Below are 15,287 nucleotides of genomic sequence, written 5' to 3'. Positions count from 1 at the left end.
TGGTCACTAGCACTTTAATTTGTCATGTTTCTAATGGTAAGATTATTGGGACCTTCTGTGGGATCCATCAAAGTTTAAACTGAGCTAAAATTCGACTGGAAAGAGAAATCTTAATTCTGTATGGGTCCTGTAACTTTAACAGATAGTTGATGTAATCTCTGTATTTTTGGGAAGTATATGCTTAAAGTATGGCTGGAAATTGTTCAACTTTCTATTCATTTTGCATATTCTTTTCCCAGATGGAATTTGCCATATTTATGTTGATGAAAAAGCTAATTTGGAAATGGCGAAGCGGATTGTTATGGATGCAAAAATAGATTATGCAGCAGCTTGTAATGCTATGGTATTTTCTCATTGTGCTTCCACTTATACATACTAATCACATAGCCAATGATATTGTATTCCATGGATTCAAGCATTAAGGTTCTTAATTTTAGTTATGACTAATATATGCCATTAAAGAAGGATTATTACATGCTACGGTTTTTGATGCTCTCATCTTTATTCAGGAAACTCTTCTTGTTCACAAAGAATTGGTGAAGAATGGTGGACTTAATGATCTCATGGTTGAGCTCAACAGTGAAGGTATGCTTTGCTTAGATTGTTAAATGGTCAAGAAAAATAAGTTGGATCATCAGCCATTAGGCCTTATGTCAATTGAATCTCTACAGAAGTTTAATGAATGTAAGCTCTCAAATTAGGAAATTTTTCTCAAATCCTGAAGCAGAATCTCTTTGGGCCCTGGCATCTCAGATTAATGTGTAGGACATTAGTCTGTGACTAGTATAGTTTTCTGCCACTTTCTGTGAACACATGGGTGTGGCCAACCTTTTGTTACTCTGAACTCCAAATATTTCTTTCTTTATCATCTTGATTGGTATTCCTATGCATAAGCACATGGATTGTAAACTTTTGGGTGCAGACTGGTGTTGAAATTGCCTGTATTCCAATTATGTGTGTATTATCTGTTTTGTATTTCTGTCTCTTTATATTTTATGTATTTACTTTGGAGAGGCAACTTCTGGCAGTACTTTGTTTGTTGGTTTGTGTTTAGTGCCATCCAGTAAAAGTTTATTAATGGCAGACCAATAGATTGACAGCTTCACCTATTGAATGTGCATTTATTGTAGGTGTCACTATCTATGGTGGGCCAAAAGCAAGTTCATTGTTGAATATCACAGAGGCTCAATCATTTCATCACGAGTACAATTCATTGGCTTGCACCATTGAAATTGTTGATGATTTGCATGAAGCCATTGACCATATACATCGTCATGGAAGGTATTGTTAGCATCACTCACGTGTCTTCCCGTCTTTATGCAGGAATGAGTATCTATAGCTTAACATGGTTTTTTTTTTTTTTTCAGTGCACATACAGATTGCATCATTACGGAAGATGAGGAAGCTGCCAAAATCTTCCTACAGCGAGTTGACAGGTATGATGGCTGCTGGCATGTCAATTACCTGGCTGTAAAATCATACACCGAGAATCTGAATACCACAAGCACACAAGTCAAACAATAATAAATAAGCAAATGTTTTTTTAATTAAATCAAGTATTATAATATAAATACTAAGCATTTACCATACAACTCTATTGTTGGATATAAATCCTTGAATGAGGCTGCATATAGGGCATGTTGAAATTTAGCAGTGCATGGGGAATATTTAATTTGATACTAAGCATTGACTACACTACTCTTTCTGATTTTTTTAAACAATTTTTGGATGAATATCTTTGTTGTGTAATTTCTAATCTGGTTCTTTCCAAAATATGATGCAATCAAACATGTGTGGCTAAATATATTGCTCTTAATTTCAGTGCTGCTGTGTTTCACAATGCGAGCACACGATTTTGTGATGGAGCTCGTTTTGGACTTGGAGCAGAGGTATGATTCATTGAAAAATTTGAATGTTAGACATCAACTGATGTTAAGTTTCAGTTCTCATGTTTGTTACAAATCAGGTTGGGATAAGTACAAGCAGGATTCATGCTCGAGGACCAGTTGGGGTTGAGGGGCTATTGACAACACGATGGTATGTTCATGTTCATTCTGGTTACTTACCTATCATTTATGGCATATTTGATGACAACTGTGAACTCACTCTTATTTGTTGGATATCTTATTGATATACTCTACTGTATTGAAAAGACTAATGCATTCTATGAAAGCTGGCATCCAATTCAGTATTTACAAGCTAACTGGGGTTCAGAGTGTCAAAAGTATAAAATTTTGTAGACCTGCTAATAGAATATGGTTTCCTCTGTACTAAGGTCTAGTGAAACAAACTTTTGAGAGGAGAGACTGGTAAGGCCCTCACAACGCATGGGTACAGGCGAAAGAATAAAAGGGAAAAACACAATATCATTACCAGCTGCTGTAGGGGATCAAAGGAGAGAGGAAACAGATGGCAAACCGTGACTCTCAGAGCAGATGCCTGCGTATCGGTGGTGCTTGTTCCGTCGAGCACAGCGGCCCTAGCACCTTGTCCTTTCAACTGAGTGAGAAGCCTTGGGTCCTTGCGTGATCGCCTCACGAGCAACCTCCTTGCGACTGTCGTCCGAAACCTGTGAGCAGTCCTCTGTGCGAAAGCCCCATAACATTTCTGTGAAACGACTGGGAAAATAGCATAAAAAACTGGAACGAAACTCTCGGTCGTGAATATTCTGGCATTGGCAACGAAATCAGGCACCCTCCACAACACTGCAACTCCAATCTCGCCGCCGCTCCTTTCATCTCGGTGTGGAGAGGTTGAAGACGATGGTTCGATCGGATCGCTTTTGGGTTGGTTCGATCGGACTGCTTCTTGAGTAAGTCTGCGGTTCGTATTGGGTTTGGGGTTGGGTCTTGGTTCAACCGATTTATTTGGGTCCAATTTAGGATGGATAGAAACTGGGTTTTGAGGTGATGAAATGGGCCAGGCCCATGAGAAATGGTTAAAAGGGGTGGGGCCCAAATACTTAAAACCTTGGGTTAACTTAATCGCTGGGCGGGGACTGAAATTAAAACCAAAAAGAGCCCATCTGCGAACCTCACTTCCATGACTCGGATCTAATGTCTTCAAATTGTGGGCTTTAATTGGGTCTCTAAAAGCCCATTCCATCATCTTAATATATTGGAACAAGGTTGCCAACCAGCCCATGGACCTCATGTATTTGACCCATGCTTGGATCAGTACTGCCGGTCCACCCAAACCCAAATTTGAACCGCTTCGTCCCAAACATGAGCTGCGATCAAAACCCTCATGTTTCATTCTTCTTCTTCTTTTTGTTCTCGCCGCCGCTAGTGGTTCCTCTTCCGTCTCTCGTGCTGTGGAAAATCCCCGTGAGTGCGCCTTAGATTTTGCTGGAAAATCTAGTAAGAGAACCGAATCTCGCAGCCCTATTGCACAAGGCTTCCATTGTTGCGCAATTAGGAACCTGACGACCCCTTCGACTGTAGATTCCTCTCGCCGCCAAGGAGGTTTCGCCGGAGGTCGAACCACCCAGCTCATCACCCCTCTGAATGGTCGACGCTTCTCCTGTTGCCCAAGAGCAGAGTCATGAGAAGCCCCTTCTCCAGCAGACTCCGCGTATAGATCGAACTTCATCTCAAGAAAAATGTTTTGAATGGTTGATTCTCCCTTCTGTTTCCTTTCCCTTGTTTGGCGAGGAAAACTCAGCGCCACCACCGGATGTTTCATTCCTATGCTGCTAGGCGTCACCTCTCTGCAATCCTCAGCATAAATTTCTGATTCATCATCGTGTTCATTCGCATCGACTATCTGATAGATGTTCGCAACCGAGATCGAATCCGGCTTCTTCCTTTCACCGAAATCTTGTTGCAGAGCCGCTTCAAAATGTATCCAATCAAACACTGGCCACTTCTTTCGGTACCCCCACTCTAAGGCTTCTCCATCTAAATATTGAAGAGCCACACTCAGTTTCTGTTCGTTCCCGATGTGATTTGCCCAACAGAAGATCACTACCTCTATCAACCATTCTTGGACACTTCCATCACCGGAAAACAGCGGCAAATGCATCTCACCTCCCTGGGGTCGTTGACGCTCTGATACCAAGTTGTTAGGACCCTCTCTAAGGTCCCATTAATCTCTTACTGCTGTGGCTTGCAAAGAATTAATGGCAGAGAACTATGAACTCAAAACTGCAGTAACTATAGAATGAAAATAGGATAACAGTTGATTTCAATTAAAGCCTCTCTGATATGTGTATGAGGGATGATTACAAACTGCTCCTCTAACCGATAACAACTTCTGAATTAAAGAAAAGACTAGATAGACTCTGATGAACAAGTTCATCCCCATGGCTAGAAGCTACTGAACTCAAGATAAAACTCATATAAACCAGAAGCTATACTATGGCTAGGCCATTCCCAGAGGTCTTCCCTCTCCCCCACAAGCTCTGCTTGCTACTCCCATTTTCTCCTCCCCCCTCTGCTCCTCCCTCTCCCCCTTTTCATACTGCCCTGACCATCGTAACCATCTCTAACAAACTCTTACTCTCCTATCCAATCTTCTTCTGCCACCTGGAATGCCTGTTCTGCAGCTTTGCTGAAATAAGAGTATTGGTTGCTGTCCAGTAAGAGGTTGCCATCTGTTTCCTCTCTCCTTTGATCCCCTACAGCAGCTGGTAATGATATTGTGTTTTTCCCTTTTATTCTTTCGCCTGTACCTGTGCATTGTGAGGGCCTTATTAGAGACAAACAACAAATTCAAAGTCTTTCTTACAGCATATCACATTGAGACAGCTTCTACTTTTAATGCCTTATAATACCAAAATTCAAAGCAAATATTTGATCATGATAGTAATGGAGGTAACAAGGTCCTGGCCCATCTTAACAACCTTGTGCACATGCACATTCATGCATGTGTATATGAACACACTCCGTTTTCTTTTGACCTTTACCCCAGCCATTTATAGTTCAATTAAGAACCCTAACTTATTTGGCTCAGCTGTTTCATCCTAACATGGTGTCATTAGCTCTATCCTAATCTCATGTTACTATAAAATATAATTGGATTGCTGTTTTCAGATATTAAATACTGGACTGTTGAGGCTTTTTCTTGTTTCTTATACTTAACCAGCTTGCTTGTGAATTGTGATGTTAGGGTAGTTATGACATGTTTTCTCTTTGCCTCCCTCATCTATATGCATGACAACTACTAGGAAGATCTCTTGTAGATGATCCTAGTTCCATTTTATGTGCCTTTAAGATAAACTTTACAGTATGGTGCACCTGATGCGTTCTAGGAAGTGAAGGATGCACACTGCTTGCTGTCCCCCCCCCCCCCCCCCAACTGTCACACTTATATCGTGCGAAGAGTATTTGATATCTATATTCGAAATGTCTAATGGAGTTGGAATGTTTTCTATGAGTTGACGAACATTGCCAAATGTGTCGACACTAGTCATACAAAAGATTTTGCTTGTTTACATGGATGATATAGAAAAGGTATTTGGCATGATAAGTATTACAGGGGACTGATAACCTGCAAAAAGGTTGCTGGCTCTGTAAGGTCATTACTTGCCACCCAACAAGCAACTAATTAGCCTCTGGGTTTGCCTTGTTTTGAAACCCATCATTTGGTTAAATTACTTTCAAAATGCATGTGGCTGTATTGGTCAAAGTTTCTCCAGACAAAAGAAGTGCAGAACAATACAAATATGCTACTGAAATTTTACAGCTTATAGATTTCTTGCGTTCTGTTTTCTCAGTGTAGATATTTGGTTATATCGCTGGGTTACTCAGAAAGTAATCATGTGCTTGAACCATATATTGGGCTGAAATTTGCCAGTAAGTTGGACATAGAATCCTTTGTATAATGATCCACTCATACCCATTTTTTGCCACATTAATTGGTTAATTCTATAAAGTCAATGTATCTCGATGGAACATTAACATTTCCCTATATTCTTTTTTTATGTTTGATTCATGCAATTGCTAATTGGTTTTGACATTGCAGGATTTTGCGAGGAAGTGGACAGGTGGTGGATGGTGACAAGGGAATTGTTTACATTCATAAGGATCTGAAATCGGAGTCCTAAATGCTTCTTGGAAGGATCGGTCTACCAGAGCTCAAGGATTCAGTGACCATTTGGTGCTGGCACTGTTGTAATGTGCATTCCTCCTGGTTCTCTAATAAATTTTTACCATGGGTCTGCATCAATTAGGAAGATAGAATGGCTAGAATGGCTGAGAAAGCAAAGATTCCAAAATTTGCCCTGCTGGGAGTAGTTTCCTTATATTCTGATGCTTCCTAGCAGTTTTTGAGCATCACGAGGAACTGGTTTTGGAATAGCATGACAGATCAGATGATGGTTGCTTTAGGATCGAAATTTGTTTGGGAGATTAGTTACATTCACAAGGTTTTTTTCTGTGATGTACACGTTAGTTATGGTTACTTGGCATTTTGACTGAGATTAGATTTACTGGAGACCAATTTGGTAATACATTGGTTCCATTAGCTATTGATTCATCTGGGAGAGTTCAAGTTGTGTACTATTTATATTTGATTTTAAGTTGAGAAAGGATTTATTGGAACTTATTACTATTGCCATCTATTACTTGGTGTGGCTGCTGATGCAACAATATTGGCTATAAGATGAACTACCTCAATGCAGCCAACTATTTCCAATTCTAAGTCAACCAATCTACAAAATTTATGATTATACTTGCAAGCAATCTGCTATAACCAGTATTCTGCATGATTCTACACAATTCTCATTGCCCCTTGTCCCCGTTCCTCTATTCCTTCTCCTAGATAATCCCTGAGCGTTTGGATTCAAGTTTTTGTTTTTATTTCACCTTGCAGGTTTCTCAACATCCTCAAGCTGGATCTAAACCCCCCATCAATCTATTATGGACAACTCTGTTTCCTAGAATAATGTAGGTCCAAACTAAACAATGAAGCTTTCTATTGCTCCAAAATCTTCTTTCTTTGGTTCAACTGAGAATAGTATCAAACCAGGGATCTACAAACAGAGAAAACATGTGAGAGCAGCCGCCTTAGTGGACAGGAAGCTGTCTCCAATGGTGAAGTTGGATTTCAGATAACACAGTTTCTCTCAAGGAGTAAATGCCCAAAGAGCTGAAGCTCTTAGGTAGGTGCAGGAGTTAATTTTGTCTTGCCAAACGAAGGTCAAGTGACTGTTTTTATAGTCAGGGGGTACCATGGAGATGATTGATGCTGGTCATAGGATGTCGGGGTGCAATTCCTGACAATCCTCATCAAAGGAACCAATACAAAAGCTTACTTTTGGCATGCTTGACAAGGTCCGTATTGATTTCTTCAAAAGTTGACACTAGACATGACACGTCTTGTTCGGAACTCTCGACAAGCTGGCGGGGAGCAATACTCAGAGGGATTTCAATATGTAGGCATATCTCCTGATAAATGCAGATCATTTTCTTTTTGGTAAACATAAATGCAAATCGTTTAAGGCATAGGTACAGTGCATTAAATGTTGATTTAATGCTTTGGCAAGCGTGCAATTGTATAAGGAGTGCTTCATATCCAACAATACTCTTGCCAAGAACTAAAGGTCGAGAAGTCTATAGAACAACAATCTGGAAAGTAACCGCCACCAAGTGGCCAATTCGTAAACCAAGTTCGAGGAGTGCCGATGATTGACATAGACCTACAAACATTTCTACTAAAGGACTAGGCGGCCAAGCCGGATCCAGCAGGCCTCGGTTTGCACGGGTTCAGAAATCTTATGAATGGTTTAGCATAACATAAGCCTCATGGTCTTCGGTTTTGTATTCCATGTGTTAGTGTTGAAAGTGTCACATCCATCCAGCCGGTACCCCATCTGGAATACCCGGGAATGTGATCCACAGTCCAAGGATCAAGATTCGTAGGTCCATGCCTCCCACATACACAATGACATAATCATGAACAATAATAATCAAGGTAAAAACAACTAATACTAAGTATCATGAATAAGGTAAGATTAAATAAATCAGAGTGCGGAAAACAAATAATATCAAAGTGTGAACATAATCATAAAGGTGAGAAAATGTGTCATAACCACCCTCTCAGAGCAGCGGAAAAGAAGTGTAATAAAGTCAGTTACATGTCCAAGTATGTAAAAGATAAATCCAAACAAGTTAATTACAGGTTCAAAAACTCCATAAATACACCAGGAAAATGGGGCATTAAGCTAGGGTTTCTTCTACTTTAATAATAGTCTCCTCAATGGTATGGATGAAGAAAACCCAGCTCTGCCGCTCCAGCACAACCGTGGGACTAACCCTGGTACGAATAGTAATCCTCCTCGGCACCAACACTCGGATCTTCACAGATTCCACTACCCGAAGGGTAGTATGCGGAATCATAGTCCGTCTCGAAGGGGGTGCCATCATAATCTTCGGTACCTATAGGATAATCTAAAAACATTTGTACAAAAGGAATGAGTTCGAAGAACTCAGCAAGGTAGTTATTCCATAATTAGAAATCATACACATACAGAACATAACATAATGCAATGTGATATGGAACATATGATGCAAATATGATTTTAACTCTATAAATGCTAGTCTTTAGGGTAGACATGCTTTAAGTCATAGCACCATACTTCTCTGGGTTGTCAGTCACTCCCCCTCAATAATACAAGATATCTTGGGTCTGCCAGGGGAATATCGGTAAAGTCATCTCAAAAACCATGGTAAGGGGATCGGTCACCGCTCTCTCACATCACCATTTGGTATAAGTACTGGCGCATGTCACAGTAAAGCCTAGCCCAATGCAAGTCATCTACTCAGTCGGTCAAGTCAGATCCAGATACGTCCATTCCTCGCCCTCGGCGATCCTTTCCGGTATCCTTCACACTAGAGTCGGCGTAATCCCGGATTACGGACTCATCAACCCTATTGGTCATCCACAAATAGTAAACAGGAAGCTCTCACGTCCTCTCACAGGTTGGTTACCGGTCTTGAGCGCCCGTGAGCCCAGGTCTAGCTATTTGCAACCCTACTAATAAATGGTCCATCTCTGGTATCCGTTGCATGGTTTATGTCCCCTACCGGATTGGTTACCGGCCTAGAGCGCCCATCCAACCATACACTACCACGGGTCGTTCGGTCTCAATGCCCTTCCGGTTAGGGTCTGACACGACAAGGATAAACCTAGCCACCCAACTAGACAGTCCTATGTATGTCATCCAATAACCCGGGAGAGTGTCGATAGGCACCATCAAAGAACATCCCATACTATTCCCTCCAATGCCTAAGGATAGAAGTGTCAATAGGACACTCCCCAATCCCAAGTTATACGTAGGCAATCACATATTCAAGTTCATCATCTTTCATGCATCCAATACATCTTATCATAAAAGTTAAATGATATTGAAATGAATCATCATAGACATAATTAAACAAGAATAGTAATGTAACATGACAAGAGTATAAAGATTTCAATACTACTGTTCTAACACATATATAACAATCTTATAAAGATTAAAAGTAATCAAGAGATTCTATTTATAAATAAGAACATAAATCATAAGTTGATGATCTATATGTTTATGGAGATAACCATCCTTACCTTGGGTTGAATTGATTATGAATTGAGAATACCAAGAAATAGTCCAAAAGAATTGTTAAGACCCTAAACAAACATCAATAATTAGTTAGAGAAGAAATTGGGAAGATCGGATGCTAATTGGATCAAAACTGGCCAAGGTCGCTGTCAGCAACAACTTTGGTCGATGGTCCTTGGTTGATGGTATCGACCAAAATTCTCTTCGGGACAAAATAGTGGATTTTGGGGGTTTTCATCCAAATTTGGTTTTCCGGTGTTTGGATCAATCTGAAACTTGGAGGAATGCTTAACAACAGTAGTAGGACACTATAAGTCAAGAAATTTACTCAATCCAATGGTCCAAACAAAAAACCCCAAATTGAGCTAACAAGTTGAAGTGACAAACATCATGGCATGAGTTGGAATTGATTGCATTGACATGGAAATGACATGTAATAGCTAGGGGAACTAATAAAAATTCGATTGGAATCATATAGTAGTGATAAACATGAACATAGCATACCCTACAACTCAGTTTGGTACAAAATGGCATGATGTTAATAGAAAAATTAAGGAATACATATGCTAGGCATGAGATGGAGGCATAGCATCAATGGATGGCTAAGAAGATCATAGGTTAATCATGTGTAGACACTTGGAGTGGTGGTTGCAAGGTTGCAACACCATCTCCAATGTCTCATCAGCAAAATAGGAATAGAAAAGAATAGAAAATGGTAGGATAGAGAGTGGAATGGTGATTCATACCTTGGTGTGGAAGATGTAGACAAGAATCAATGATAAACAATGAGTTTTTGGTGAAGTGCCCTTCACATTAGCCAAGGAGTTGCTTTGGGAAGCTCCCCCCACGTTTTCAGGTGAGAAAATGATTGCAATAGGGCTCAAGGCTCGAGGTTATAATAAATAGAATGGGAATATTCCATGGAATCATTAACTTGGCAGACTGGGAAACTTTGGTCGATGGTCCTTGGTTGATGGTATCGACCAAAAGGATTGACCAAAATGTTTCTCAGCAGAAAAACATGTTTAGTTCAACAACTTCAAGTAGGGTTTTGAAAGGCTATACAAGGTCAATTTGAGTGAGGTTTTCTTCTACAATTCAATCAAGAAGTCTAATTTCGGGGAATACCTTCGGATTGTGCACAGGAGGTCATTAGGTACATCAACTAGATTAATCTTCTCCGATGCGCAGACTTTCCTTAAACACTGACAAAGCATTTAAGCAAGGGGTATAATCGTCAATGTCCATGGGCTCGGTCTCCGAATCATGATCATCAATCAGAATGGTCCATAAGTCTCTTCTACCACCGCTTCGGGTCTTCAGACCTAAATACAACAGTGGATCCGGGCTAGGGTCAGGGTCAGAATAGGGCTGGATATTACAGAAAGTGACTTTACCAAATGTTTGTTGCTTTGGGCTACCGCTGAAAACTTCAACGAATTTGGAGAGTTATTTTGAAATGGCTCATTAACTGACATAACAATTTGTCAGTAGTTGAAAGGACATGCAAGCCACTCGAGGTGCTTCTCGTGCTACCACCTTTCGCAAGCCATCATGATACGGTTACAAATGCAAAATGTGGTTTCCTAGGGTTTGTTGATCGAATTTGATTTGGATTGTCCATTCAAAATTAACTTATATATAAAATCTTCATCTTCCTTCACCTCATTTACCGCAATTGTTATTTCGAAGCTCAGAGTCTTCCAGCAAGTTACTGAAGCAAGTTCCTTAGCGCCAAAAATTTCAAAATCTTCTTTCCTACCATGGGTATCTGCATCTTTGTTCCTTCCCTTCTTCTTCTTCTGAGATTATGGTAGGAAGCTGATAAAAACATACGATGCTCAGGGAATCTTAATCACCCCAATGAGCCTTGGGAAGACTTTGGGATTCGAGGCAATCGTTTTGAAAGAGCCCTCCCTAACCAAGCCCATGCTCCTACTTCTCCTACAGGTAGCATGCAATCTAAGCCAGCCCAAGAAGATGATTCTTCGGAGGCTACTGAGATTGATGAGACCAACCCTCCAACCTATGTCCGATTTGAGGTTCCCTTAAATAGGAGGCATCCCAGCTTCAAACAAGACTCAAGGCCCCTGTGTTTCCCAAGACTTCTCTACCACAAGCACTTAGAACAGATGCGTGTAGCTTTCGAAATCTAAAATGAATTTTGAGATTAGGCTTCTTGAGGCCGATGAGTGGGCCTACAGACTCAAAGAGGGTGAGTTCCCTCTATATTTTAATTCCATGTTGGGGGAATGAGGGTTCATTTCCATCCTTTCTTCATTGAAGTCTTGTACCATTATGACCTTAACCCTCGTATGCTTGCTCCAAATGGTTGGAGGAGCCTAGTAGGCTTCGTAGGTTAATACCGAAACCTAGGTGTCGAACCCAACCTAAATGTTTTCTTTTGGGTCTTCACCCTCAAGAATTTGGAACACGAGGGTTGGTATTGCTCTAGTAAGAGGGGGACAACAAAAATCAAGCTCACAATGTTTGTTGAAGAGTCACTTCCCTTTAATAACAAAGGTTGGAGGGACTGATACCTAGCCTATCAACCATCCTATGTGTAAAATCCAAGCCTATCCTAACCCTGACCCTAACCCGGATCCATTGTTGTTTATAGGTCTGAAGACTCGAAGCGGTGGTAGAAGAGACTTGTGGACCCTTTTGATTGATAATTTTGAGTTAGAGTCCAAACCCATGGACATTGACGATGATACCCCTTACTTGAGTACATTGTCGGTGTTTAGTGAGAATCTGCGCATCGAGGAAGAGTGAATTATTTGACGTATCTAATGGACTTCCGTGCATGATCTGATGGTATTTCCCGAAACTAGACTTCTTGAATGACTTGTAGAAGAAAATCCCACTCAATTTGACCCTGTATAGCCCTCCAAATCCCTGTCCGAAGTTGCTAAACTAATTCTGGATTTTCTGTTGAAACCTGTTTTGGTCGATCCTCTATGGTCGATGTCATCGACCAAGACCATCGACCAAAGTTTCCCAGACTCGAAGTTAATGATTCTTTGGAATATTCCCTATTCTATTTATACTAGCATCGTGTTTTGAGCCATATTCTAATCATTATCACTCTTGAGAACGTGGGGAGAGCTTCCCAAAGCACCTCCTAGGCATTTGTGAGGAAGATTCCACCCAAATCATTGTCAATCATTGTTCCTTGCCTCCATCAATAACTACAAGGTATGATTTATCACTCTCACTCTCTATTCTATTCTTTTCTTTTCTTTTCAATTCCTTCTATTGCTGTTGAAACCTTGGAGATGGTGCTGCAACCTTGCAACCATCACTCCAAGGGTTCACACTTGCTTAAACTATGATTCTCTCCCTTGTCCATTGATGCCATGCTCTAATTTCAAGCCTTGCATATGCATTCCTTGATTTTCTTCTTAACTTCATGCTTTTTTATCATGAACTGAGGTATATAGTGTGCTATGTCTATATTTAAGGTTAGCATATGATCCTAATTCAATTCCTATAAGTTCCCCTAGCTAATGCATGCCTTTCCAATGCAAATGCAATTGATTTGAATCCATGCTATGATTCTTGTCTATTGAACTTAGTAGCTCAATTTGGGGCTTTCTATTTAGACCATTAGATTATTTTAATTTCTTGATTTGTAGTGTCCTCATACTGTTCTTAAGCATCCATCCAAGTTCCGGATTGATCCGAGCCCCGGAAGACCAATTTCGGACCAAAATCCCCAAAACCCATTATGCTGTCCCGAAACTATTTTGGTCGATCATCTTTGGTCGATGCCATCGACCAAGAGCATCGACCAAACTTGTTGCTGATAGCAACTTCAACCAGTTTTGACCCGTTCAACATCCGATCCTCCCGATTTCTTCTCTAATCTCTTATTTATGTTTGTTTAGGGTCTTAACACTACTCTTGGATCATTCCTTGGTAACTCTTGATTCGTCATCCACTCAACATAAGGTAAGGATGGTTATCTCCATAAACACATAGGCTATGTACTTATGTTTTGGTGCTTATACTTAGTGAACATAGTCTCATAATTGCTATTGAATATCATAGGACTGCTATACACTTGAGTATGTGATTGCTTAAGTATAACTTGGGATTGGGAAGTGTCCTATTGACGCTTTTGTCCTTGGGCATCGGAGGGAATAGTATGGGATGTTCTCCGAAGGTACCTATCGACACTTTCCCGGGTTATTTGATGACATACATAAGATTGTCTAGTTGTGTGGCTAGGATTGTCCTTGTTGTGTCAGACCCGAATCGGAAGGGCATTGAGACTGAACGACCCATGGTAGTGTATGGTTTGATGGGCGCTCAAGACCGGTAACCAACTCGGGAGAGGACATAAACCATGTTACGGATACCCAAAAGGGGCCATTTATTAGTAGAGTTGCAAATAGCTAGACTTGGGCTCATGGGCGCTCAAGACCGGTAACCAACCCGTGAGAGGATTTGAGAGCTTCCCGTTTACTATTTGTGGATGACCAATAGGGTTGATGAGTCTGTAATCCAGGATTACATTGACTCTAGTGTGAAGGATACCGAAAGGGATTGCCCGGGGCGAGGAATGGACGTATCTGGATCTGAATTGATACGACTGAGTAGATGACTTGCATTGGGCTAGGCTTTACCTTGACATACGCCATTACTTATACCAAATGGTGATGTGAGAGAGTGGTGACCGAATCCCCTACCATGGTTTAAGAGGACTTTACCCACCTACTACGGCAGTCCCAAGATACGGAATTGGTTGAGGGGGAGTGACTGACGACCCAAAGAAGTATGGTGCTATGGTTTAAAGCATATCTACCATAGAGACTAGCATTCATAGAATTAGAATCATATTTGCATCATAGGCTTCATATCATATTGCATCATGTTATGATTTGTACTTATATGATTATGAATTATGGAATAACTGCCTTGCTGAGTTCTTTTTAACTCATTCCTTTTGTGCAAATGTTGTTAGATCTTCCTATAGGTGTTGAAGACTCCGATGGCAAACTCTACGAGACGGACTTTGATCCCTCATACTACCCTCCGAGTGGTAGCTACGGTGAATGTGAAATCTAGCCCAAACCTAGCCAGGACACCCTATCTGTTTTGGGTAAAGAAGGGTTTGTTTAAATGTTGATTTGAAGTTTGACCGTGATTTCAGTTTTACTATCTTTGAAAATCTTAGGAAGCCATGTCAGACCTTTCTCTTAGGGTTGATCCAATGTCCCAAAATGAGGGATGATGACTTTGTGGGCCATCTCAGTAGAAGATATGGTGTTTGACCCAAAACCCATGGATATTGATGATGGTGTTTCCTTATGGAAACTTTAATTGATTTGGTGTTGAACTACTCATTGGAGAAGAACTTGGTTGATGGACCTAAAGCTTAGTTGGACCTGGTTTGAAGACATCCCTCCATACTAGGTAAGTAGTATGATGTGTTGAAAGAAGCCCATCCAAAAATATTGAAGTTAGGCCCATTAAATCCCTATTTTTGAACAAGCTGTTCAGGCAGTGGCATTTTGGTAATTCTCTGTTTTTAAGGTTTTTAAAAGCTTTATTTCTTTTAATTTCGTGGTAAACTTTCCCACTAGGTTTCTAACTCTCTATGGAACTTGGAAAGGACCTTAGAACTTCCTCTTTGGCAACCAATCAATCAATAGGGTTAGTTTGGTCAGTTTGGTGAAATCCTAGTAATTCTTGGACTCTGTGTGCTATTTAAAGAGGGGGAACTCCATGTTTTTCAATC

At 40.6% G+C, this 15,287-nt stretch overlaps 1 protein-coding gene across 1 annotated transcript in view; it reads left to right on the top strand.

The window, feature by feature from the left end:
- The window catches only part of LOC149024322 (delta-1-pyrroline-5-carboxylate synthase-like), a 29,512-nt gene extending 22,726 nt beyond the window's left edge, over nt 1-6,786 (top strand). The window contains exons 14-20 of the mRNA XM_089144616.1: nt 240-343; nt 510-585; nt 1,131-1,281; nt 1,368-1,436; nt 1,823-1,889; nt 1,967-2,037; nt 5,965-6,786. Coding sequence (XP_089000742.1) covers nt 240-343; nt 510-585; nt 1,131-1,281; nt 1,368-1,436; nt 1,823-1,889; nt 1,967-2,037; nt 5,965-6,046 — 620 coding nt within the window. The 3' untranslated portion in view covers nt 6,047-6,786. The remainder of the gene's footprint in view (nt 1-239; nt 344-509; nt 586-1,130; nt 1,282-1,367; nt 1,437-1,822; nt 1,890-1,966; nt 2,038-5,964) is intronic.
- Nucleotides 6,787-15,287: the final 8,501 nt, after the last annotated feature.

The sequence above is a fragment of the Hakea prostrata genome, chromosome 2 (assembly GCF_041222555.1).
Source record: "Hakea prostrata isolate BN-2017 chromosome 2, UWA_Hpros_2, whole genome shotgun sequence".
Taxonomy (NCBI): Eukaryota; Viridiplantae; Streptophyta; class Magnoliopsida; order Proteales; family Proteaceae; genus Hakea; species Hakea prostrata.
Note: the sequence above shows the minus strand (reverse complement) of the source record. Positions and strands in the feature narration are given on the sequence as shown.